Source organism: Panthera uncia, unplaced genomic scaffold (assembly GCF_023721935.1).
Source record: "Panthera uncia isolate 11264 unplaced genomic scaffold, Puncia_PCG_1.0 HiC_scaffold_282, whole genome shotgun sequence".
Taxonomy (NCBI): domain Eukaryota; kingdom Metazoa; phylum Chordata; class Mammalia; order Carnivora; family Felidae; genus Panthera; species Panthera uncia.
The window spans coordinates 34,094-60,048 of record NW_026059410.1 but is presented as its reverse complement, the minus strand read 5'-3'; the positions used below and the strand labels follow the sequence as shown (position 1 = coordinate 60,048).

The following is a 25,955-nucleotide window of genomic DNA, read 5'->3' as shown; positions in this document are numbered from 1 at the left end:
GTCCCTCCCCACCTCGCACAAGGCCCTGCCCCCTTCCTCTTTGACCCCAATCAGAACAGGAGGGAGACCCCCCCCCTGAGGCAAAGGAACATATTGACTTGGGGAGGTGTGCGTGCCCGGGGGGCCTGGCAGGGGCCAGGTGGGGCCTCGGTCCCCAGCTGTGAGCTGCTGGGGCAGCTCAGGCCAAGGGCGCAGCGTGGGGCCATTTCTCCTTGGCCTCCCGCAGCCACCCCCCGGGCCAGGGCCAGCCTCAAACTCAGGGCCACTGCTGCCCCCAGGCTATGGCCTTTACCCCAACACCACCTTGTGCTGGTGGCTGGGAGCCAGCCTGCACACGGGACAGGTGCGTCTTCAGTTCTGTCCCACACCGGCTTCCCACGTGGAGCTCAATCCAGCCAAGGCCCTGCAGGGAGATTTTTAAGTAATCTCTACCCCCAGCGTGGGGCTCAAACTCACAACCCTGACATCAAGAGCTCTACTGACTGAGCCAGCCAGACGCCCCCAGGCTAGGAGTTGAGGGGCCCACAACCCAGGGATGGCAGTGTCCTGTCCCCGGGCCCCGCCCAGGTCCAAAACTCCTTTGCTGAGGCAAGGATTCCCAGAGCAGAGGCTTCCCTAGCCTTGCCCAGGAGCACATCCCGGAACCCAACTGGGCCAAAACCTACTCCCACTCCCAGGTGCCCGGCCAGAACTCCTGCCTACTGAGTCCAGGGCCCCAGGTTTATCTTCATGGGACACAGTTCAAAAAACCACAGAGGAAAGGGGTGCCTGGGTGGCTCGGTTGGTTAAGTGTCCGACTCAATCTCAGCTCAGATCATGATCTCATGGTTTGTGGGTTCAAGCCCCATGTTGGGCTCCACGCTGGGCACAAAGCTTACTTAAAACAAGGCACAGGGGCAAACAGGATCGCGACACCTGTCCTCAGCCAGGACACGGCTCACCCGAGACCGGCCTTGCCGAGCCCTAGGACCCGAGGCTGTGTAGACACAGCACTCTGAAGGGGAAGTTCTGGGGGCACCCCAGGGTCCCTCCCCCTGGTGGCTGTGCTGGAAGGGTCGTGGGCACGGAGCCAAGTGCCTCAGGTCTGCTGTCTCAACGCTGCCCTGTAAACCACGGCAGCCGGTCCTGCTAACTGTGTAATGTGGTTTCCCAACTGGCTCCAAATAAAAACGGCCTTTTGCACGGACACTCGGTTTGGAAGCAGGCTTCGTTATCGTGAGACAGACCGTGGGAGTCTTTGTCCCGCTGGTGGGTCCTGCTGAAGGCGCACAGGTGGGCGTGGCTAGATGTACACGGATGTCAGATGCACACACGTGCACGGGGATGCTGGTGCCCTAAACCTGGTCTCCGGAGCGTCCCTGGGGACGGCCGGCAGTCCGCACAGGCAAGCCGGGGTGTAGACCCAGCACCCATGTTCTCCCCAGAGCTGCTGCAGCATGCAGAACCCACCTTGGGGCCAGGTGGCTGGGCCACCCACCGATGGGAGCGTTCGCAGGTCAGGGTGGGGGCAAGCGCAAAGGCCTCCATCACGAGGTCAGTGACCAGAGGTGAGAGGCACCGCCCTCCACCCGGCAAGTCCCGCAGGATCCCTGAGCATGGAAGGGGAAGAGCACTGCCCCTCCCCACGGGGTCCCTGGGGCATGGGGTGGGTGGGGGTGGGGAGTCAGCGGGGAGGCCCCCTGTGGATGCCCTGCCCCCCAGCATCCTCCTGCAGCCTCAGGGCAGCCTCCTGAGACACCCTGTCCCGACAAGCGGACCTCAGGGACCCCTGGGTGCAGGCAGCTCCTCTCCAGGAGGGCTGCTCCAACCTCTCTGCACCAAGCTGGCTCCGAGCAGCTGGCCTTCCCTTCCCGCGGGGCACGGGCGCTTCTCAAGACAGGGCTGTAGGAGGGGGCTGTGCTCAGCTCGAGGCCGTGGGGGCCTGGTTTGGGTTCCTGCCTGGGGCCGGGGCCCTCTTCTTGGCCTCCTGACCAGCCGCCCCCACCCACGCCAGGTTAGTACAAGACCAGGAGCCCCTCCACGTGTGGAGCTTGTGGTTTGATTTTGGGGAGAGCCGACGGTCTTGCATCTGAGGCGGTGTGCTCAGGGTGGGTCCCGTGTGGGCCGGCACGTGGGTGAGTGACCCCAAGCGGTCTGCAGTCACCAGTGAGGTAGGTCAGGGTTAGCCCGCTGGGGGAGGAGCGGGGCTCCAGGGCCCCCGCGTCCCAGCTTCCACCTGACGGGCAAATGTCTGCCAGCGGCCAATGCCTGGCGTCTCACCCGGAAAGAGAAGCCCACTGAGGCTTCTCATTTAGGTCAACTTTTTTTAGGAAAGGGACATAGTCTAAAGCAAGTACCTGGACAACTGGCCTTACCAAGTTTAGCCACAGGCTACGGGAATCAGGGATCCCGGCCTGGCCCTGCAGGGCACAGGATACCCTGTGGGGGACTGAGTCCCTGAGGCTGGCATCTTGGCCCCCTCACTGGTCCCCAGGAACAAGCAGGACCTGCCTCTTGTGGGGGGCGGGGTGAAGGCAGAGTGGCCTGGTGGGCACATGAGACCCCCCTCCCCGCCACGGGGACAGCAAGCCAGCCCGCAGTGCCCCAGCAGGCAGCGGGATGGGGACGAGAACCAGTACTCAGGGCCACCGCCAGACAAGCCCTCGGGGTGTGGGTCACAGGGATATCCCACCTAGGGTCCCCGTCAGTCCCTGGCTCCACAATGCGAACACTGGAATGTGGACCGTGCCGGAACCCGGGTCCTGGGCAAGCTGCGAAGAGACATCCCTTCTGAGACATCGAGGCCCCAGGACGTGGAGCACGCTGCACGGGCTGCCTCCGGTGCCAGAGGAGCCTGGCCTCCCGCTAGGCCGGGCTGGGTCAGGCTTTGGCCTCGGGGTGCTGGTTCTGTTCCCGAGAGGCCAACCCTGCCGTCCACACGCTGTCCTCCAGGGCCGGTGGGGGGGCTTCCGGCTTCGGGCCACTGAGGCCTCTGTCCTGCAGGCTTAGCACCTGCTCGGCCTTCTCCTCCTGGGGCGGGGGCAGGGCCAGGGGCGGGTGGCGGCCTTCCCGGAGGTGCCGCAGGATCACCAGCATGGCCACCGAGAGGTAGACAATGAACAGCACTAGGAAGAACATGAAGTAGACGAGGAACTAGAACAGAGAGGGGTAGGGGTGAGGTCAGCCCAGGCAGGTGAGGGGCAGGGGCGGGAAGGGGCCTGTGGATTCCTCCCCGGCTCTCCCTCCTCCCGCGGAGGCCACAGGAACACTGCAGGAGTGGGGCTGGGTGCCCGAGGGTCGGGGGACAGGCCAGGAGCAGGTCTCCACAGTGGGCAGGGCCCGCCCTCTGCCCTGCTCCAGGGCAAGCCCTGGGGGGCCCCCCACCGCTTTCCCACAAGCCCTGGCAGTTTCCCTGCATCGCGTGGCCCTTGTGATCTACCCCAAGATGCTCCGCTCGATTTATGAGAACAAACATGAGCTTCATTCTGTGGGCCAAGTTCCCACGGCTGCCGAGGGCACAAGGACAAGCATGTGCGGGAACTTCCCACACGGCGGAGCCCAGACGCAAGCCCCAAGCCAGTCTCTGCCCCGGGGATCGGTGCAGCTGCGCGGGGCGCCCAGAACGTGGGAATGTCCCTCCTGAGTCTCCTGACTGCCGGGACGGGCAGTCCAGGCGGTTCCGGGCGTCTGCGGGCCAGACCAGGCGTGGGTCCTGCCCGAGACCTTGGCGCTCCGCTCCCCGCAGGCCCCTCTCCATGCCTTTCTGGGAAAAGCTCATCTTCACAAGCAAAACCGGGAAATGAACCATGACGGACGCTGCTTCCAGGCAGATGGAGCGGATGTGTTTTCCCCACTCCTCCCCCAGGTACGGCTGACGCTCTGGACGTTACACACAGAGCACACAGACGAAGGCAGTTCACCAGCTAGGAGCCCTGGAGGCTGAGGACAAGCACCAATGTGTCCCCTGGGCTTTTCTAATTTTGTGATGTAATTTTAGAAACGAAACCAGGGCCGCCTGGGTGGCTCAGTCGGTTGAGCGTCCGACTTCAGCTCAGGTCACGATCTCACAGCTCGTGAGTTCGAGCCCCGCGTCGGGCTCTGTGCTGACAGCTCGGAGCCTGGAGCCTGCTTCGGATTCTGTGCCTCCCTCTCTCTCTGCCCCAACCCACTCACATTCTCTCTCTGTCTCTCTCAGAAATAAACAAACATTAAAAAAAATTAAAAAAAAAAAAAAAAAGAAACCAGCAACCCAGAAATGCCAGCTAATGAAGGGGAAAAAAAAACAAAAAAAAACAATAAAAGCTGTTCTTTCCAGCAAAAGGACTGGGACTAGAGAGGGACAGCCCATCAGGACAGGAAACAGACAGAGGGAACAGCCCTACAATGGCTGAACCCCACCCTCATTACCCAGACTACAATGGGGCCCCCGTCAGATGGTGGTGAAGGCCCAGTGGGGAGCTGGAAAGTTCACCCCGGCAGAAACCACACAGAAAGCCTGGACTTTCACTCTCCCCAGGCGGTAACAACCCCCAAACCCTAGCCCTGTGGATTGAGGACTTGTACCATTGCCCAGCAGCAGGGAGAACACCCCATTCCCTCCACTGGAGGCCATGTGGGAGCGGTCACAAGGCACCCCCCACCTTGTAACCACTGGAGGCTGGAAGCCAGGTGGGGAGAACTGGAACCCCCGTCCTTGCCAGGCAGGCAGGAGGAGCGAGGAGCCCCCCCAGCTCCCTCTTGGTCAGGAGGTCTGAGCACAGAGCCTGAACTTCCACCCGCCTGGCTGTAACAAGGCACATGTCCCCAACTTCCTCTGCTAGAGCAGTGTCAGGAAAAAGCAGTTAAAGTGGAGGGTTTCAGTAAGATGCAGATCTCTTAACATAATCTCCGAAATGTCCAGGTTTTAATAAAAAAATCACTTAGAACCACAAAGACCTCTAACTGAATGAATACAATCTACAGATGCCATCACAGGGATGACAGAGATGTTAAAATTATCTGAGAGAGACTTTACCACAGCATGATGAAGCTGTTTCATGGTGCATTAACACTCTTGGAATAGGTCAAAAACTCTAAGAAAAGAAAGAGACAAAGAACAGCTAGAATTGGAAACACAATAACCAAACCAAAAACTCAATGGTTTCAACAACAGAACAGAACAGACAGGACAGAGAAAACAATCAACGAACTGGAAGATGGGGCGATGGAAATCATCAGATCTAAACAGAGAGAAAACAAGACTAAAAAAAAAAAAAAAAAAAGAAATCCTAAGCAGAGCTTCATTCCCTTATATGACAAAAGATGTGATGTTGTGTCATGCGAATCCCACAAAAAGAAAGAGGATAGGGCTGGAAAACTACTTGAGGAAATAGTGGCTCCAAATTTGGTGAGAAATAAACCTACAGATTCAAGATGCTCAGGGAACCACACACACAGGACAAACCCAAAGAAAATCAGACCAACACACACCATATTTAAACTTCTGAAAAAGCTAAAGGCAAAGGAAAAAGAAAAGCCTTGCAAGTAGCCAGAAAAAAGTGACACCTTAAGGGAAAAGCAGTGGCTTTTTCATCAGAAGCCAGTTAAGACCACAAGGATGTGACACATTTTTCTTCAAAGTTAAAAGAAAAAACTATCAGCCTAGAAGCCTATATCCAGTATCATCTCCTTTGGGAATGAAAAGGAAATCAAGAGATTCTCAGAAAAAGGAAAAACTAACAGAAGAAGTTGTCACCAGCTGACCTACCCTAAAAGAAGGGCTTAAAGGAGAATTCTCTGAACAGAAGGGAAATCATTAAGAAGAAACCCTGGATCAGCGGGGAAAACAAAAGAACACAGTGAGCCAAATCATGGGTAAACAGAAGGCTTTCTTTCTCTTCTAGAAATTTCTAAATGTTTGATAGTTAAAGCAAAATTTGGAACCCTAACTTATATGGCTGTAATGATACGTAGAGAAAATACTTGAGACAACTATACTATTAACAGTGGAAGGTAGGGGCGATGGGTGGCTCAGTCGGTTGAGTGTCCGACTTCGGCTCAGGTCATGATCTCCCAGTTCGTGAGTTTGAGCCCCGTGTCGGGTTCTGTGCTGACAGCTCGGAGCCTGGAGCTTGCTTTGGATTCTGTGTCTCCCTCTCTCTCTGCCCCTCCCTGGCTCATGCTCTCTCTCTCTCTGTCAAAAATATACATTCAGGGGCGCCTGGGTGGCGCAGTCGGTTAAGCGTCCGGCTTCAGCCAGGTCACGATCTCGCGGTCCGTGAGTTCGAGCCCCGCGTCAGGCTCTGGGCTGATGGCTCGGAGCCTGGAGCCTGTTTCCGATTCTGTGTCTCCCTCTCTCTCTGCCCCTCCCCCGTTCATGCTCTGTCTCTCTCTGTCCCAAAAATAAATAAAAAACGTTGAAAAAAAAAAATTTAAAAAAAAAAAAAATATACATTCAAAAAAAATTTTTTTTAACGAATAAATAAAAACAGTGGAAGGTAGAATGACATGGTAGGAGATAAGATTTCTATACTTCGCTCAAATAGGTTATTTAACACAGTCACCATCAAAAAAGCTATAGCAAGAGATACACTCAAAAACACAACAAATAAAATGAAACTCTAAAGAATGTGCAATCCATAGGAAGGCACAGAAAATACAAAGGCGAAGAAAAGGAAAACAGAAAATGATATGGCAGATGTAAACTCTAACACGTCAATAATTTCACTAAACATAAATGGTCTACATTCACCACTTAAGACAGACGTTTGCAGAATAGATTATAAAACATGACTCAATCATATGTAGTGTACAAGGAACTCATTTCAAATATAACCATACAGTCAGGTAAAAAGTAAAAGGATGTAAAAATGTGTATCACACAAATGTTAATTAAAGGAAAACAGAGGGGCACCTGGTGGCTCAGTCAGTTAAGCGTAGGAGTTCAGCTCAGCTCATGATCTCATGGTTCGTGAGTTTGAGCCCCGCGTTGGGCTCTCTGCTGACAGCTGGGAGACCGGAACCTGCTTCGGATTCTGTGTCTCCATCTCTCTCTGCCCCTCCCTGCTCGCTTGTGCGCTCTCTCTCTCTCTCTCTCTCGAAAATAAACATTTAAAAAAAATTTTTTTTAAGAAAACAGGAGTGCCTATGTTGATATTAGGTGAAGTAGACGTCAGAGAAAAGAAAATGACCAGAGGCAGAGAAGGACATTTCATAATGATCAAAAGCTCAATCCATCAAAACGCTGCAATCCCCACAATCCCCGAGGTGTGTGCAACAAACAAAAGACCTAGAAACACGTGAAGACAAACACGATAGAACTGAAAGCAGAAACGATCAAAGCCTCAATGAAGGATGGGGATGCCAACACTCCTCTCTCAACAACGGGATGAGACAAAATCCACAGGGAGACAGATTAAATCAATACCACCATCAATCAGATCTAACTGGAATTTATGAAACACTCCACCCAACAAAAGGAGAATTCACATTCTTCTCAAGGGTCCACATAACATATAATAAGATAAACCACATCCTGGGCCAGAAAACAAACCTCAACAAATTTAAAAGGACTGAAATCAGATAGACTGTATTCACTGATCACAAAATAGAATCAAAATGGAAAATCAACAACAAAGATAACAGGAAACTCTCGAAACACTTGGAAACCAAACGAGACCATCTGCAATAATTATAGGTCAAAGAGAGATAAAAAGATACACTGAGATGAACAAAAATGAAAATGCAGCTTCCCGATCTGTGGGACGCGGCCGAAGCGGCAAGAGAGGGGACTGCACGCACAGCACTAAATGCAAATGTTAGAGAAGAAGCCTCAAGGGGCACCCGGGTGGCCCAGAAGGTTGAGCGTCTGACTCTTAATTTAGGCTCAGGTCATGATCCCAGGGTCTTGGGACCGAGCCCCGTGTTGGGCACGCTTCGTGCGGAGCCCATTTAAGATCCCCTCTCTCCCTCTGCCCCTCGCCCCTGCTCGCGTGCTCTCTAAAATAAAAATAAAATAAAAAAGAAGCCTCGAGTCATTGATCTAAATTCCCATTTCAAGAACCTAGAAAAAGATGAATATGAATCTAAAGCAAGTAAAAAGAAGGAAACAATAAGGAGGAAGTCTGAGCCAGTCGCAGTAAGGCAAGAAAAGGAAAGAAAAAGCACGTGAAAAACAAACCACCTCCTGGAACTAACGAATGGCCACAGCAAGGCTATAAAACACCAACACCCGAGTATCGGGTGTATCCCTACGTGTTCTCAACGAGCACACGGTGCTGCTGGACCGAAGCCATGTGTGCAGGCCCCCACCTCCAATGGGACTGTGTTTGGAGACAGGGCCTTCAAAGAGGCAATTAAGGTCAGAGGGGTCATAACAGTGGGCCCTGATCCAATGTGACCCCTGTTCCTGGAAGCAGAGAGGGACACCAGACGTGCACACACACGGAGAAAAGTTCACATGAGGACACAGAAGACGACGTCTACGTGCCAGCAAGCCCTCGGGAGCACCCAGCTCTGTGCACACCCTGACCTTAGACTCTGAGCTTCCAGGATTGTGAGTTGCCCAGCGTCTGGTGCTTCCATATGGCAGCCCCGGCAGACGAGTGTGGACACGAATATTAAAATACACTACCACTCACAATTGCTCAAAACACAATGAAATACTTAGGCATAAACCTAAGAAAGCACGTATAATACTCGTTTGCCAGAAACTGCAAGATGCGGGAGGAAATCAAGCACTCTCCACACAAATGCAGACACACACCGCGTTCACAGACTGGAAACAGAGCGAAGATGCCAATTCTCCCAGAACGGACACGGGCTTACTGTGAGTCACAGCAAAATTCCAGCAAGAATTTTTGTAGGTAGACAAGTTGACTCTAAAATTTACACAGAAAGGCTGGGGAGCCTGGGTGGCTCGGTCGGTTAAGCGTCAGACTCTCGGTTTCGGCTCGGATCGTCTCACAGTTTGTGGCTTCAAGCCCCATGTCGGGGTCCGTGATGACAGTGTGGAGCCTGCTTGGGATTCTCTCTCCCTCTCTCTGCCCCTCCAATGCTTGCTCTCTCTCTCTCAAAATAAACTTTAAAAAAGTTTTAAAAAATAAATAAAACTTACAGAGAAAGGCAAGGAAACTAGAAGGTGGAAACAATCCTGAAAACACGCTTCAAGGCTGGGGCAATCAGTCTGCCCAATTTCAGAGCTCACCGTGGAGCTGGCGAGCAGGACGCGGTGGCGGACGGGCAGGTGTCCAGCTCCGTGGGTGGCCCGAGAGCCCAGAAACAGACCCGCACAAACACACGCAACGCGATTCTGACAACAGTGAGGCAGCAGTTGGACAGAGAAGAGACGGTCTCTTCGACAAGCGGGGCCGGGCAACGGGCCGTCCGGACAGAGGCGGCCTTTGACCTCACACAAAACTTACGTCCGCGTGGGTCAGACTTAAAGGTAAACCCATGAAACTTTAAGAAAGAGATTGGGGAAGACTCTCGAGAGCCCGGGTCACGCAAAAAGTTCTTCCACGTGACGCCAAGCCCAGACGCATAAAGGGAGAAACAGGTAAACCAGAGCTGATCAAATCTGGAAGTTTTGCTCTGCAAAAACCCCGTCAGGATGGACAGATGGGCCAGAGCCGCACAGAACGCGCGGACCTCATACCGCCGACCCCACAAGGCATACGGGTGCGGGGCTGCACAGAACTCCGGACGCCCCCCAACTTACTAACAACCTCCCGTGGCCCGGCAACTCCACCAGTAACACGACTAACGCACACTTTGGATGCCGGCCGCTCCCAGCACAGTCCACCACACAGAGCACATCCACAGGGGGGCGCTCGGCAGACAGGAGCAAGCACTTCACATGTTCTTCTCCTAACCAGGTTTTCAAACCCCGCAGGCCGGTTTCCAAACAAGAGGGTCTGTCCCCGCCCAGCGCCTCTTTCCAGTCAACTCTGGGGTCACCAAAGTAGTGCCAACTCAGCTCAGAGGCTGGGACTTCTCCGGGGAGCCCAAGCCCACTGAGGTCCAGGCTCCAGGCAGACGGGAGGCTGCATGCCCCCAGGCTCAGGGTATGTGTCAGGCCACGGGTGGGGCGGGGTGGTCCCCAGGAGCCTGGCTGCCTCCCTCCTGCGGACCTGCCCTCTGGCTAATTCCAGCTTGCCCGAGACCAGCCAGAGTCACACGTGGCAGTGTCCCCCAACCTCACGGGGGACAGAACTCTCAAGCCCTGCTCAGAAGCCCCGAGGACCCACCCAGAGTTGGATGGAGGGAGGGACCAGACAGGGGCCCGCGCGCACCCAGGTCAACCCCAGGTCTACTCTCCCGTCTTTCGGACAAAAAACAGCTCAAGTGAGGGTCAGGGCCCAGGCCGGACAGGTTTTGACATCAAAGGCAGAGACCTCAAACGGGCGGTGAGCTGTAACCACACAGGGAGGGGCTCACAGCCATACCTCTGTCCTTCCTGGGACATCAGCCGGCGTGGGGGACGCCGGGGGCTGCTCGGGGGGGCCTGCATCTGGGCGGCCTCGGGGGCCCCAGCAGCCTAAGCAGGGCCGGCTGTGCGCTGCCCAGACCAGGGGGCCTGCCCGGCCCCAGCCTGGGCCCCCGGGACGGGGCAGCCCAACCACAGCTGACCTTTCCCTCCCTGCTCCTGCTCTGCCCCAGCCCACCCTGCCCACGCCGCCCCTGCAGCGGACCCGCGGACCCAGACCCTTTGGAGGGGGAGATGCCGCTGGCCGGACACCCCTCCAGAGGCTTCCGTCCCCGGGACGCGAGGCGGAAGGGACTCACCTGCGAGCGCACCGGGAGGCCCAGACACCGCTTGTCGGCAACGATGAGGATGACGATGGTCTTGAGGACGGTGGCGAAGAATGTGTTGACTCCGAACACCAGGGCACAGAGCTCTTTAGAAAGAGAGGACGCGATCTGAAAGCTGAATGGGAAAGCAGCCGAGCTCAGACGCAGCTGCGGCACGGGGCGCGCCCACCGCACAAAGGGAACCGGCACGACTGGCCCGGGACCCAGGCGGCGCTCCGGGCCCTGCGCAAGCTGTGTGCGTGCAACCCCGAGGACAACACACACCCCGGGAAGACGTCCAGAACATCTCCTGGTAATTCTGGGACAGAGTAAACAGAGCCCCGAGAGCCTCGTGAGAACAGGCAGAAATCACGAGGGTGCTGGAATCACTGTTCTTTCACGACTCGAGAAATTAGGGACAGAACAGTAAAACAAACAAGAAAAAGCAAGAGGAATGAACGTGCACACGGCTCCCGGTCCTCTGCAGAAAAGTGAACATTTGAAGGTGCTTCCGCGAAAATCCCCGAGGTGCCTCTAAAAACAACTGGATAAAAAAACACTCCGAAGTTCTGAAGAATGAAGGAAAATACGCAAGAAGCCTTTCAAGAGGATGACAGAAGCGGAGGGGCCGCTGTGCTGGGTGGGGAACAAGGAAGGGCCCCCGCCCACATGAGCAGCAGCGCGACTGACGCAGAGTGAGGAAACCCAAGCTGGGCAGGGTCCCTGGCCACCTGCCCCGCGTGTCTCCTGTGTTCCACAGCCCCGGTGGGAGCAATTGAGACGTGACAAGGGGCACACGGCGAGAAGCTCCCACCACATCCGGTTGCCCGAGGGACAGTACAGAACCCAGCAGGAGAGGCCAGATGCAAACTGTCCCTACGAAAGGCAAGGGGCCCGCAGGGCCACCGTGCGCTCGCCCGGGATCTACCGTCTTCCGGGGCACGTGCCCCGGCCTGGCCAGTCCCTCCTGGGACCCATCTGCGGCCATCAGAATCTGGAGGAATAAACGCAGATGAGGGGCTATCGACCTCAGGGCTCAAAGTCGCAGGGAAACATCGCACGTGGCATCCCAGTCACCCGGGGACCAGCCGTACAGCATCACCGAGAGGACCGACTGCGCCTGCACCTGTGACACCGAAGCACACAGCTAAGTGTGCGGGGCAGGGCTGCAGCGGGACGAGCGTGGTCCCAGGTCAGCCCAGACACCCCGACGGCCGCAGCAGGCCTGGCGGTGGAGCCAGAAGGGCCGTTCTCCACGCCAGCCCACGTCGTATCCCACCCTTTCTGCGTTCCTACAATCAGCACAAACATCCGAGGAGGACATGTATCGAGTGCACAGCAGTCACAGCAGATGACCCGGAGCCCTTTCCGGTGCTGACCGTGGCGCTCCTGGCCAACGAGATGCCCTGGGGACATTTGCAGGCTGAGAGAGGGCGAGGAGGGACAGGAGGCAGGGAGGACCAGCAGGCCACACAGGGGGTCGTCAGGGGAGGTGGTCCCGGCCACGGGAAGTAGGCTGGGCATCTTCCGAGGAAACCGTCCCCGGGGCGTCTGGCAGAGCCCGGCCCTCCCCAACAGAAGAGGAGGGACCCCTGGGCAGGTGTGGACCGAGTGTGGAGAGCAAAGCTGGGGACTGGCACTTCCGTGAGGCGACACCAAGGAGCTGGGAGCCTGAGGATGCCACGTGAGCTCGAGATCGAGTGCGGACAGATGATCTGATCAGGGGTGACCAGGAGGGGTGAGGCCCGGAGGGGAACCAGGGCCGGGCAGGGGAGCTGGTAACAGACCCAAGCCGACCCGCCGGGCGCAGGAAGCTCAGGGAGGGAGGGAGGGAGGGAGGCTCCTACACGTGTGGGGCGTGGGCACATGTGGTGTGAACATGTGTGGCAACAGCATACAGCTTCGTGAAAGGGTCAGTTCAAAGGAATACACAGAGGATCTTAGGAGCAAGCAAGACGTGGGCTGGAGAAAGTTCTAGAAGGCACAAGTGGGCTGAGGGCAGCACCTGGTTACTCCTTGGCTGTGTGTCACCGTGCCCTGCCGCGGAAAGGGACAAGAAGGGCCTCGCGCCAGTCAGGGCCGCAGCAGCGCCTGGGGCCTCAAAAACAGGCCAGGGAGCTGGGAGGAAGGACATGACAAGGGCTGGTAACTGTGGACACCAAGTAGCCGCCACGGGAGAAGCAGAGGGGATGCCACACGTGGCAGGCTCCGTGCCGAGCTCGGGGTCACAAAAGCGGGGACAAGCCGTGCCACGGACAAGAGACAGCTGGGCCCCTAGCGGGGGGGCACGCTAGGTTCACTGTTCCTCCCAGTAAGAGAGCACACCGCCCCGCTAGCTCCACGCTGCCTGCACGTGCCCCCTCTGCTCCCCACAGAACATTCTGGAAGGGAGGCCTCTTAACACATGCAGACAGCCTGTCTATTCCCAGCAAGCAGGAGGAAGGCGTGTGGCCCTCCGGCCACCCGCCACCGGCCAGGCTGTGGCTCTGGCTCTTAAGTGGCCACCCAGACCACGGCCTCACACGGCCCGCCCCGCTCCAGTCGACTCACGTGGCGATGGGCACCAGGAACTGGTAGGCGCCACGGAAGAGCACGAAGGCCACGTAGCACAGCCAGATGCTGCTCGTGCTGTACATGAAGAAGACCAACGCAGCCTGCACTGCCGTCACGCCCGCGATGACCAGCTTCGCCCACAGCGCCCAGCGGATCTTCACGAAGCCCGCGGAGAAGGAGGTGATGGCACCTGGGGAGACAGGGCGCGTCACGGCCGTCCTGGGGAGGCGGGCGGGGCGGGCGAGGCCGGCGGGGCCGTGGGCGTACCGAGCAGGGTGGACGCGGCATCCGCCCCCCCGTTGTAGACGGAGGAGGCGTCCGTGGTGGGGTTGACCACGTTCCACAGGATGTGCACGTAGTAGACGATCAGGTAGTAGGCGGCCGAGTTGAAGACCCACCAGAGGGACCAGAGGCGCAGCTGCGGCAGCCGCAGGTGGTCCCCCAGCTCCCGGAGCATGCGCACCAGGGTCCAGTCCCGCCAGGCCCCCAGCGGCGCCCGGCCCGGCTTGGCGTCTGCAGGCTGGGAGGGGGCCGGGTTCATGCGGTCCAGCTCGGAGGGCGAGGCCCCGTGGCGCGCGGGGGCGGCGCGGTTGAAGAAGAGGCTGCGCTTGGGGCGCTTCAGGAAGAGGGCGAGGACCAGGCTGAAGGTGAGGAAGCCCAGGGAGATGTGGTTGACCGTGGAGAAGGGGACCCGGCCCACGGTGACCAGCAGCTGGCCCAGCACGGAGCTGGTGAAGACGCCCAGCAGCACGGCCGTGCGCGAGTAGCCGGCCATGCGCTGGTAGCGGGCCGGGCACACGAGCGAGAAGACGTAGGAGGAGTAGGCGATGCGGGCGGCCATGGTGAGGCTGTAGAAGAGCTCCATGAACTGCATGTGCAGCACGGAATCGCCCAGCAGCAGCAGCAGCCACACGGAGATGTAGCTCAGGCCCTGCAGCAGCAGCACCGGCTTGTAGCGCAGGTAGTCAGTGAGCAGGAAGACGGGCACCAGCACCGCCAGGTAGGAGTAGGACAGCACCGGCGTGATCTCGTTGGTGACCTGTGGGACGGCAGGCTCGTGACACCGCGGCCCCTCGAGCGCCCCGGCCGCCCCCCGCCCCCGGGCCGTCGGCGTTTTCCCCGCCTTACTACATCCGACAAAAACACACGGCCGTCGGGACTGCGCACGGCGGCCCGGCGCCGACCACGTCCGCCCCACGGCACGCCGGCCCCGCGGGCACGCCGCTCCTGGCACGGGACGCCGGGGACCGACTCACTAACGAGCAGTCATGACGCGGTCACGCGCTAACCCAGCTTTGTTTGTTCCTCGTGATACAGAAACACGATGTGGCTTCTCCTTGGTCACAGTTGTGACCAACCTACACTCCGGTCTCAGAAGGAAAGGCCGCAGACGACGAGTGCGCACAACAGGTTTCACAGACCAGAAGGAAGGGAAGAAACCACAAGGAAAAGGAAACCGGGCCAGAGGCAACAGCAGGGCCCGGCCAGGCCCCCCTCACGCCTGTCTGCTGGGGGAGGGCACCAGCCACCACCCTCACTCGGTCCCGGGGCACAGGGACACTGGGTGGGAAGCCCCTGCACCCAATGCCACTGGACCCCACCACGGGGCTCTGGCCGTGGCTCGGATCCACCGGGGCAGGCACAGGTAGGCCCCCAGAGGCTGCGGCCTCCCTGGGGACGCACCGGACTCAGGGCACCAAACCTGACTCGGACCACAGAGCAATCCCGGAGACAGCCCAGGGGACCCTCGGCCCTGAAAACCAGCAGGCTCTGAGGCCCCGGAGTCGAACCTGGGTCAGCACGGGGGGCCGTGCCCACCACCTACCAGGCTCTGGGACGCCACGTGGACCCAGCACTTCAGAGGGTTCAGTCGGGGAGTTCTGCGGCCCCGGCGCCTGCCCGCCCAGGGGATGCTACATGATGGGCCCGGCTGGCCACAGACGGTCCCGGGCCAAGTGTGGAGACCTGTTTCTGCCCTCGTGCACAGGACAAGCCTCAGGGCCCAAGGAAGGCTGTCGGGAGACCCAGCTCTGAGACACAGGGGCCCGTGACAGAACTTCCCTGGCTGGTGGCCTCTTAAACCCACATGGCCATGGGAAGCTGAGGATGACCCCCAGGCCGTGGCCCCCGAGACACCGTGCACAAAAGCCCCAGGACATTCTGGGACACTCGGTGCAGGTGGGCCCCGGGGGAAAGAAGAACCTGCACTTGGTCACCAAGAGCCACAGGGTCCCAGCTGCAGGGGGGTCTGGACCGTGTTTACAGTCTCCAAGAACATCAAACGGCCCTCACTTATGATGTCTCCTAATGACCCCCAGCCCCACCCCACAGCCCCACTCTGCTTCCCCTCAGGCCTGGCAAACAGCTGACCCATGTCACACGGGGAAGTTCCTGGAGGACAGGGCACCCACGAGGTCCCCAGGGCAGACGGCAACTGTCACGTGGCCCGGCCCTGGCACGAGGTCAGCCTCGTCCCGGCCCGAGCCTGGCATCACCTGGACGCATTCCCATCCCGCTCGTGTCTGGTCCAGGCTGACGGGGAAAGCGCGGAAACCGTGCCCAGACCTAGATCCAGGTGGCTTCCAGGCTGCTGCTTCTCGGATCGGGCAGGCTCGGCCGGGCCCCACAGCAGCCGTGGGAAGGCAGGGAAGATGGGGCACCAGGAGGGAGACCAGCGGGTTCTGAGGAGTGGGACGGAGGGGGCGGGGCAGAGCCACGGAGTGGGACGAAGGGGGCAGGGCAGAACCACGGCCTACCCAAACTCCGGGAGGAAACACCAGAGCTGATGCCAGGCAGAGCCTGTACGCACACGGAGAACCGCCTGAGGCGAGGGCAGGAATGACACAGGGACCTTCACTGAGGAGGGCACCAGGTGGTGTCAGCCCCGTGAGGATGGCGGTCAGTGGTCCCGGGTGGGGGCTTTCCGTGGGGGCTGCGGCAGCAGGACTCAGCCAGGCAGCCTGGATGCAAAGGAATGACAGGCCTGCGGGTGCAGAGCAGGACCCGTCCCCTCCCCAAGGCACTTCCTAAGTCTGCGGTGGAGGGGGGGCCGTGTCAGGTGACCTCACAGCATGAACCGTGGACAATCTGGCCAGACTAAAGCTTACAAAGCGGGGGAGACCAGCCCAGACTAGGAGAAACACGTGACCCCAAAGGGCAACCAGAAGGCAGACAGCCCCGGAGGAGGACACGGAGGCTGGCCTGCGAGCACAGAGACAGCCAGGTGACAGCCAGGCCCCGCGGACTGCACGGAGAGCAGAGAAACACAATCCAGCAGCACACCGGCTGTTCACTGCGATCAGATGGGCAGAAACTCAACAGCACCAATCAGATGCTGGCAAGGGAAACGGGAGCCACGTGTGCGTGGCCAGGCCCCGCACACCTGCCGGGGGCTGGGGTAGGGACAGCCTGGAGGCCACCTAAGCACCAGGTGAACGCTCTGCGGTTCCACCCCCAGGGTGCATGAATGTCACATCAGCCCGAGCCTGTGGGGACCAGCGTCCCCGGTCGGCCCAGCAGCGAGAAGCCGCAGCGGCTGTGCGGACACAAGCCAGCCAGCTCACAGCTGCGCCACCCGTGGGCCCCGCCGAGCAGCCGCGAGCACGGCCCGCCCGCCTCCACTGCCCGTCTGATGGCGTCCACGGGGCTGGTGGTCTGGCTGAATGTCTGGAACCCCCCACAGCGGACACTTGAACCACAGTCTGAACTGCGTGGCTCCCCTTGTCTCCAGCTTGTTTTCAGTAAATATAGTCCAAGTGCCACATTGTTTTCTCTTCCCTACGATGTTCTTAAAAACACTTTTTCCTCTAGCTTCCATTGCTATAAGGATAAAATATGAAACACACACGACACACGGAATACGTGTTAACTGTTCACGCTGTCGGCAAGGCTCCTGGTCAACGGTGGGCTATCAGTAGCTAAGTTTTTGGGAAGTCAGGTTATACGCAGATTTTCAACTGCACGGGGGTTGGGCACCCCTAAGCCCCAAGTTCAAGGATCATCTGTATTCGATCAGTTCACGTGCAACTGGAGAGCAGGCAGATGAGCTTTATAACTTTGCTGCAGACATTTTTCTTGTTTTTCTTGTGATCTGAATGGAGTTTTACATACGCGCTTATTCTGATGAGGGCCGGCCGCCCCTCCAGACAGCAGTGCTCCTGAGAGCGACAGCCACCTGGCCCACCAGTGAGCGCGGGAGGAGGGCCAGAGGGCCTGTGTGGGGGTTGGGGGGGCACAGGGCCCCCCCCTCAGAAGTGATTGGCTCTGGGATCAGGTGCAGTCACATGCAGGGTTAGACCTCCTGTGAGCCGGTCAGGCAGGTATTTCCATTTTTCCTAAGGCGGCTACTTTGAGGGTCAGGCCTCATTTGGGCGGCAACGCCACTTGACTTAAACAAGTCTCAGGTGTGCAAGGGGACGGTGACAAGCTCTCAGGGAGCAAGGAAGGCAGCAGCTCGGCATGACCCACAGTTCAGACACAGTGACAGGGGACACAGGGGCTGGCACACACGCTGGAGGGGACAGGTGGCCAGAGGCCGAAGGGCAGGGGTGACTGAGCAGGGAGCCTGGGCCAGGAACAGGTCGGGCAGGAGAGCCAGGTGGTGAGCAGAGCTGGCACAGAAGCCCTGACCGAGAGATTCACTGACCAACAGCCCTTGGGTTCTTTAGTCTTGTGGAGAAGGAAAGGCTGGAGGTGTGTAATCTGTTGCTGCCCCAGGGTGTAAGCTTATTAGTCAAGTTTCAAGGAGACCCTCTGTCCTGGCTGCCTCATCAAAGGGAAATTCCTCAGTCCTCAAAGGCTGCAAGCGAGCCGTCTCAGCAGGTGAGCCCGCGGGGGTGGGGTCCTCCCCCTCCGGCTGGGGCAGCCAGCCATCCCTCTCGGCTGCCATCCCTCTCTCTCGAACTGGCCTGGTCAGTGACAGTCTGGCCCTTGGTGTGGAGGTGGCCCTCGGGGGGGCCGGGATCGGGACCCCTGACCCCCACAGCCACCTGCCCTCGCAGGCTCAGCCACCCCGGGCCCGGGGCGCCCCCACATGCCGCGCCCACGCACCTGCTCCTGCGTGAAGTTCTTATCGGTGCTCAGGAGGTAGGGGGTGATGAAGCTCTCCCCGGGCCGCATCTGTGCCATGAAGCCATAGAAACACAGGTAGAACACCAGGCACCTCCAGGATTTGAGCTCAGGGTCCCGTCCAAGCTCCGGGGGCTCCTGCTTCTCCGCCACCTGGCCGGAGGGCGCCATGCTTGCTGTCCAGGCCGCCCACAGCCCTGCAGGAGAGGAGGCTGTTCCTGAAACAGATGAGGCAAGAATCGGGGCAGCTCAACCGGCAGCCGGTGGACACCACCCTGCCTGCCCCCAGAAACAACACCGAAGAGCGTCCCCTTCTTTCACGGAGTTAGGACTCAACGTCCACACGGGGAGAAGAGCCCAGAGGCCCCAAACCTGAGAATCCCCTGGAGCCCGTAGCAACCCAGATGCCGGGTGCACCCACTGGGCTGTCAGCACCTCCAGGGGCTACCAGGACGACCTCATTCCATACCTCACCCACCACGGGATTGGCTCTTTAAACATCAACTAAAGCCAAATACAACTTAAAATCCAGTCTTCAAGCACACCAGACTCATTTCAAGTGCTCACAGCGGTGGCAATGGCTATGGACTATGGGGTGGGCACGAATCCCTCCCCGGGAGAGGTCTCAGGGACAGCCTGCTCCGGCGGCTGGTGTCACGGCACCCAGACACGTCCCTGTGCGGAGACCCAGCTGCCCCAAGATGGCAGGAAGAGACCTTGCCGGGCCGCCTGGCACACACCTGGCCACAGTCAGCAAGCTGCAGCCTGGGGGCGCCGTCCCGTCGCCGGTGGGGGGACTCCGTGCACAACACCGGAGGATGTGGCAGACGAGCCTGGGGGTGACACTGACTGTGGGCAAGGAGGGCAAAGGGAGAAGCAGGAGCCTCTGGAGGAGAGGGTGACAAGGTGACAGGAAGGGACCACGTGCGACAGAGGCCTTCAGCCTAATGACCCTGGAGCCTTGAGAGGCGGCAGCAGCAGCTTCCCAAACCGGCTAAGCCTACTCCAGCAGAGAGCAGCAGGGGGTCAGACCCACTCCAGTTTCCCGTTTCGGTTTGCGGCTGTTTCCCTTTGTTACTATGTTTCTATAAGTCAAGTGACTCTGGCTCTCCGTTTAAGGCACTGATATACCCTTCTTTTTAAATAAGCAGGAAGCCCGGCAGGCAGGCATCGTGGGAGGGTGGGGAGGACACGCGTGCTAAGGAGCCCCGTGGCTCAGCCCAGGTAGGGATGCCCTGGGTGCAGAGGGTGGCGGGGCTGACAGACGGCGGGAGAACTCTGCTCCTGCGAGGCCTGGCCTTTCAAGGAGAGTGCATAGAGGGTGTGGATCCGGGCAGGGACCCCCTCCAATTCCCAGCGGGCGACCAAGTTCCCAAGATGTGAAACCAGCCTTGTGGGGGGTGGTCCAGGGACCCCGAGGAAAAGCCACCAGACTCCCAGCACATGCAGCCCAGAGACCATCCAAGCAGGAAGTGCTCCCACACTCCTCCCAGGATGAGCCGCAGAAGAGCCAGGTGACTGCAGAGACCCCACCCCCAGGAAGCACAGAGCCTCAGCAAAGTGAACTGTGGCCTCGTGAGCAGGCCTGTCCCCGCCTTCCACGCACCCACGCTTATTTCTGTGACACAGGGAAAACCAGGGGGACAGCAGTGAACCCCTCCGAAGCCAGGCTGGAGGGTCTGTGGGGGCTACGTGCGATGGCAGGGGCGAGGGGCAGCTGCAAGAATTTGAGAGTTTCAAAGGCGGGGAGGGTGGTGGTCCCAGGAGTTACAAGGTCCTGGGCCGGCCCCTCAACGTTCCCAAGGGGCCAAATGAAACGGTCAGCCAGGCGGCAGAGCTGCAACTCCCCCCACCCCCGGAAAACCGCCGCAGGGCGCACAGGCCAAATGGCTTCAACAGACAGACTGGTATTCCCTCCTCCAAACCCACCAGGAGCTCGTACACATGGCGGGCCCAGGGCCACAGGGAGAACCACCCAACCTCGGGTGCACCCCCAGGGACCCCATCGCTGCCCCAGGACCCCCTCAAGTTCACTCCCCCACTCCCAGGTACACTCCCTGGACGCCAGGGCAACCCCACACTCACCTAGCCAGGCTCCCCAGCTCAGGGTGAACAGCCAAGAATCCACCTGAACCCAGGGTCCCCAGGGGCAGGTCCCCACCCTCCCAGGGGCTCAGAGGCCTTGAGGACTTGGCCATCCTGTTCAAACAGGTATCATCTCCAGAAGCAATGAGAACTTACCATTACCTGGTACCCCCTGAGTCCTGGGGCAATGGTGCAAGTTTCAGACACGAGCACCCAACACACTAATGCTTTTTGTTCTATATCCTGGACTCCAAAGGCTTCGGAAACCCAGGAGTGGTTCTTCCCTCTCTACAGTGAGAACTGCCAGGAGCTCCCCGTGCAGCTGTCTGAAGGTCTGGGTCACGGCCCAGGACTCTGCACCTTACACGTCCCGCGGGCAGGCCCGAGCAGGTGAAAGAACACAGCGCCCCAGGACACTCTGCCTCCGGTCCCTGGCTGGACGTGCAGGGCTACATCTCAACGTCAGGACTCCCAGGGAGTGTGGCCACCCCACCCCAACCATCGCTCGGGTGGGCCCCTGGGAGCCCTCCAGGGTCACAACACAAAGGTGGGCCAACCTCAATGCCCAGAAGGATGGGTACGAAAGGAGCCGGCCCAGGTGATGGCCAGGGAGCCCCTACCACCGATGGAGCTCACGGAGAACGGGGGGAGTGTCTACAGAGACAGTGCATCAGAGAGCCCCTTCCCTGCCTGCCCATTCTCCAGTTCCATCCCTGAGATCTAGGGACACTGCCCTGTGCGGGGCTCAACCTGCTGGGTGGCCAAGGGCCCCAGCCCTTCTCCCAAGTTCCATAACAGCTGGGGTGAAGGAGAGGCCTCCCCCAGCCGGAAGATGCCCTGGCCTCTGGGGCCGCCTCTGTTCTCTGACCACATGATGCTAAGTTCCCCCCCACCCCATGCCCCCACAGCTCACTCCAAGTCCTCGGCTCAGTGTCCTGCACACAAGTCTCACCTCTGGGGACCACGCTCTGTGTTCGCTCTACACTTGCGGCCCACGAGCTGGCCTGAGTCACCCCTGTACGGGAAGTCCACCCGAAGTGTCCGTGAACATTTGCTCAAGACCGGTTCCCAGCAGGGGTCTCCGCAGAAGTGCAGCAGGGCCTCCCACCCACCTCGGGCACACCGGAAAGGGGAACTCGGCTCCTCAGCCCGGGCACCAGGGGCAGTGGAGACGCCCGCCTGCGACGGAGAGTACGTTTACTGTCCCGCTGTTGGCCCAGCCTCACCCTGCCCCGTGCCAGGAGGCAGAAACAGCAGTGAAGGCGCTGAGGAGCATGGAAGGCTCCAGACTCTCAAGAGCGTTCCTTCAAAACTGGGCACCTGCATTTCTGCTCCAGATATTGCTCCCGACTGTTGTTTAAGAGCCCCGCGCCTCCTCCAGCTCGGGGCGGGGGTGGGGGGGCCCGGTCCTGGACCTCCCCGTCCCTAGCCGCTCCCGGACCCCCGACGTGAGAGGTCCCACCGCAGGGGCACCCGGGGCTGAACTCAAGGAGGCAAGCGAGCCTACAAGCCGGGGCACGTGTGGCAAAGCTGACCCTCTGGTCACCCCTCACAGCTGAAGTGCCACCACCTGACCTCCCAGAACAAAGGACAGTAGGCCGCGGCACGACCCACCATGTGAAGCGGTCGCCGGCGATGCTTATCTGCACGGAGACACCTGGGGTCATCAGGCTTGGGTCCACTTTGGAATGCGCCTCTCCCACACTTTGAACAACTTCTCAACAGGCTGGGCATGTACAGGCCGGACAATTCAGAATCCAGGGAACTCTGAATTGAGCCAGGCAGGAGAGGCTCAAGGGGAGGAGCTTGGTCCCCTCCCTGGAGCACGGCCTGCCACACAGAAACAGGAGCCAAACCTCCCGAGTCTAATTTGAAATCCATTTTTAACACTGGCCACTGGGGAAAAGGTGTTGACCACTACAGGACCAGTGCGTGTTGACAAGCCCTGTCACGCGGCCTCTCCAGGAGGAAAGGCAGCCCGTGCCCGGGACTGAGCATCAGAGAAACAGGCCAACTCAGAAGCCAGGGGTCTCAGCCAGCGAGGCTGGGGCCCTGCCCACGTTCAGGTGGACTTCGTCTGCTTCGGGTGAGTTCACTCAACTCACCTGGGCTGGGTGTAGACACCAGCCCTGACGAGCGGCCAGCTGCCACGGCCAGGACTCAAAGTCCTCTCTTGAAAACACGCAGGCCCTTCCCAGGCTCAGGCTCCAGGAAGGTGAGGAGGGGTGCCACCACGCGGGCACAGGTGCAGCACAGCCCAGAAGGCAGATGAGGCACTGAGCTCAGGGCAAGTGGGCAGCAGGACGGGCCTGGACCGCAAGTGCCCTGACCCCAGCCCAATGCCATGCAACTTCAGGCCCCTTCAGGGCAACTGAAGGAAACACCGACCAACCAGGAGAGTCGTGGGAGGGGACCGAGGACCCCAGCAAGTGCCCCCAAGAGAAGGTTCTAACAGCCCCCACAGGGACACCCCCCCCCCCGACCACCCGTCTTGGGGGGGAGATTCTGTACCTCCAGGACCCAGTCAGTCTAGAGACACAAAACCAAAAAAAAGCAAAATCCACCTGCCTTGTTTTGTGCTTTAAACTGGCTACTGTTCCCCCAGGTTAACGAGGGAGGTTCATTACATTCTTAGTGAAAAAGAAAGACCCCCACAAATTGCTTGACACAGTTCCCTGTTCCAAAGAGTAAAATTACAGCTTCTGGCCATCACTACTGTAGACACCGAACCCACATGTTGAAAACTGGCTGATCATCACTGCCCAGCACAAGTGACTAAAATATCCACAGTTGCTGACATCCACTAAAGCCCCCTCGGTAAGAAAGGAATGAGTAGCACCAACTCGAAAGGATTCAAAGACAGAGCAATGCAGTATGGTGGGAGACAGCAGGGGGAGACACCATCTGGGGTCCTTCAGGCCTGGGCACTGGGCTCCCACACCTGCAGAGTAAGGCAGTTCCCCCAGGCCAGAAAGTCCTGGTTCTGCTCATTCAGTCTGGACTGCAGGAGGGCCCTCCGGTCTCCCTTATGGAGAGGGTCTCAGCAGGGGACCCTGTTCCAAAACCTGTACCCTACCGCACTCTGCGCAGCATGGGAACCAGCTTCCTCTAGATGCTCTGGACTTCTGAGCTGTCTCAGATCCTAACCTGTGCTCAGACCAGCGGGGCTGGGGCTGGGCGCCCTGAACATGCCGCGTGTGTCTGGGCCACAACCCTGGACTCTCCAGAACAAGCGTTTCACTCGCGGAAAGTAAACAGGACCCTGGAGGATAGCTTCCGCCTGCAGAGATGTACCGGCAGGTCCACTCAGGAAAGGACCGCAAGTACAAGGCTCGGGTTCCCAGACAATCTCCAGCACTCTCTGCTGCAACCGCTCCTCCAAAAAGGATGGCCATCAGCACCTCTGAGCTCTGGGGCAGGAGACGAACAATGGGCCCGGTAGGGACTGGGAAGCGCGCCAAGCGCCCTCCCGGTCGCGTGGGTGGACCGGGGATCCCCCGCTGCCCCGCCGGCGGAGCACGTGCGCACGGGTGGTGCTGCCGGGGCACCGTGCCCGGCCGCCAGCGCCGAGTCCACGCGGTTCTGTCCATCCTGGGTAAGAGTCCCAGAGTGACGGGGAAGGGTCGGGGCGGCACTCAGACCCCAACTGGCTGGACAGGTGCTGAAGTGACCGGAGGTGAGCGAGCCGCACCACAGAGGATCGGAGCGCGCGCGCACCGTGAGCACCGGCGGGAAATGCGGCGGGCGGGCGATGCCCGAGTCCCTTCCTTCACGGGACCCACGGCCACCGCGGGGAGGAACGGGTCACCGTGCGCCCAGGTCGCGCCCTGCACGCGCCGGGCGTGCCCACGCCCGTGCACTCACCCCGCAGCCCCCGGCCCGTGCACTCACCCCGCAGCCCCCGGCCCTCATTCACCCCGCGGTCCCCGGTGCGCGCCTCCCCAGGTACCCGGGCGGGCGGGCGGGCGGGCGGCGTCCGCTCCTAAAGGCGCGCTGCAGCGCTGGGCGGGGGCGAGGACCCACCCGAAGTGGGCGCACGCGCCGCCCCGGCGCACACAATGACCCGCGGCCGCGGGCGCTGCCGGGAAAGGCGGCGGGACCACGCCCCCGGCCACGCCACGCCCGCGCTCCGACCCGCGCAGCCGCGGCAGCGCTTGCCACGGTGCCCCGCGCTAGTTCCCAGGCTCGCGGTCCGCCCGCCCCGCCACTGCCCCCGGTCACGAGGCCGCCTCTTGGCGCGGGCCTGGGAGCCTCCGTGAGGGGCCTGGCCCATCCACGGGGCGTCCGCACCCCGCCCCCCGCCCCGGCCCCAGCCTCCACTCGACCGCCCCTCGAGGGCCCGCCGGCATGCAGCCCCCTCTGCACCGTCGCCCCACCCCCGCCCCGCCACAGCCCGCGCTGGGTCGGCCCCCCCCCCCCCCCCCCCCCCCCGACTCCGCCCGCAGCCTCCACTGGACTGTCCCTCGCGCGCCCACCTGCCCCCCGATGTAGCCCCCACCGGACTGCCCAACACCTCCCCCACCCCGCAGTCCTCACCAGACAGCACCCGGGCCGTAGCCCCCACTGGACCGCTCTTCCCCCCCCCCCGCCCCCCGCAAGGCCCCCACTGAACAGTCCCCCCAACCAGCTCCGCAGCCACTTCTGGATCATCCCCCTTGCCCCGCCCACAGCCTCACTAGACTGTCACCCCGCCCCGCCGCCAAGCAGATCCCATTAGACTAGCAGATCCTCCCCTCGCCGCAGCCCCTTCTGAGCCGTCCTGGCCCCCCCCCCCCTCTGAGCCCCTACTGGATTGCCCCCCCCCCGCCCCCACCCGACTACACCTCCCCCAGCCCCCGCCTTCTCATTGCACCCCAGCTGGAGCCCCTACTGGGCCTTCCCCCCTCCCTCTGAACTGTTCCCCTGCCACCCGTGAAACCCCCATGAAGCCCCCACTGAACCACTCCTCCCAGAACCTCCATTGGACCACCCCTCACGGGCCCCCACTGGGCCGCCGCTCCCAGAGTCCACTGGGACCTGCGCACACCTACCGCGGCCCTGGCTGCAGCGAGCCCAAGTCCTGGAGGGAGGCCCTCCAGCCCCCCTACCAACTGTGACTGCCTCTTGGAAGAGTGCCGGCCCCTTGACCCCTGCTGGGGCCTGCCCCCCCCCCCCCCCCTGCCTTACCCAGCTAGAAGTTCATGTGCTTTTCTTTTTGGCTCATTTTAAACGTTCCTTTTCTGGCTAAGCCACAAGCTCAAGCCAGGGACATCGGTCACTGTGCCAGGCAGGACAGAACTATTGGTGTTTTGATTATCTTCCCCCTACCCCCACGCAGCACCAGCCAGTAGGATTCACCATGACCCACATTTGGTTTGGAGGCTGGCTGCAGCACCAACAAGACACAGACACCTGCTCTCGGGGTCACAGCAAGCAGCCTCTACCCGAATGCACCCAGTGCCCGAGCCCCACTGGTACTTCCCTGGGATTCCCCAGTCGGCGGTCAAGACTGACCAGGAACC

At 60.1% G+C, this 25,955-nt stretch overlaps 1 protein-coding gene across 2 annotated transcripts; it reads right to left on the bottom strand.

The window, feature by feature from the left end:
• Positions 1-863: 863 nt before the first annotated feature.
• LOC125917900 (reduced folate transporter-like) lies at positions 864-25,955 on the bottom strand. Of its 2 annotated transcripts, none has more exons than XM_049623983.1 (6): positions 25,621-25,955; positions 18,352-18,587; positions 13,570-14,341; positions 13,300-13,492; positions 10,744-10,885; positions 864-3,132 (listed from the first exon to the last, which is right to left on the bottom strand). In XM_049623983.1, exons 2-6 carry the CDS (start codon positions 18,538-18,540, stop codon positions 2,860-2,862), a joined length of 1,569 nt encoding a protein of 522 aa, XP_049479940.1. In that variant the 5' UTR covers positions 18,541-18,587; positions 25,621-25,955; the 3' UTR covers positions 864-2,859. The 2 variants fall into 2 exon arrangements, with proteins under 2 accessions (XP_049479940.1, XP_049479939.1); XM_049623982.1 differs by lacking the exon at positions 25,621-25,955 and adding an exon at positions 24,346-24,492.

What these genes read in the sequence shown, in the direction of transcription:
- LOC125917900 (XM_049623983.1), bottom strand. Translation starts at nt 18,540, where the DNA reads ATGGCGCCCTCCGGCCAGGTGGCGGAGAAGCAGGAGCCCCCGGAGCTT. An exon ending in AGAACTTCACGCAGGAGCAG is followed by an intron (nt 14,342 to 18,351) that starts GTGCGTGGGCGC and finishes GCCGTCCCACAG; the next exon opens with GTCACCAACGAGATCACGCC. An exon ending in GCCTCCCGGTGCGCTCGCAG is followed by an intron (nt 3,133 to 10,743) that starts GTGAGTCCCTTC and finishes TCTCTGTTCTAG; the next exon opens with TTCCTCGTCTACTTCATGTT.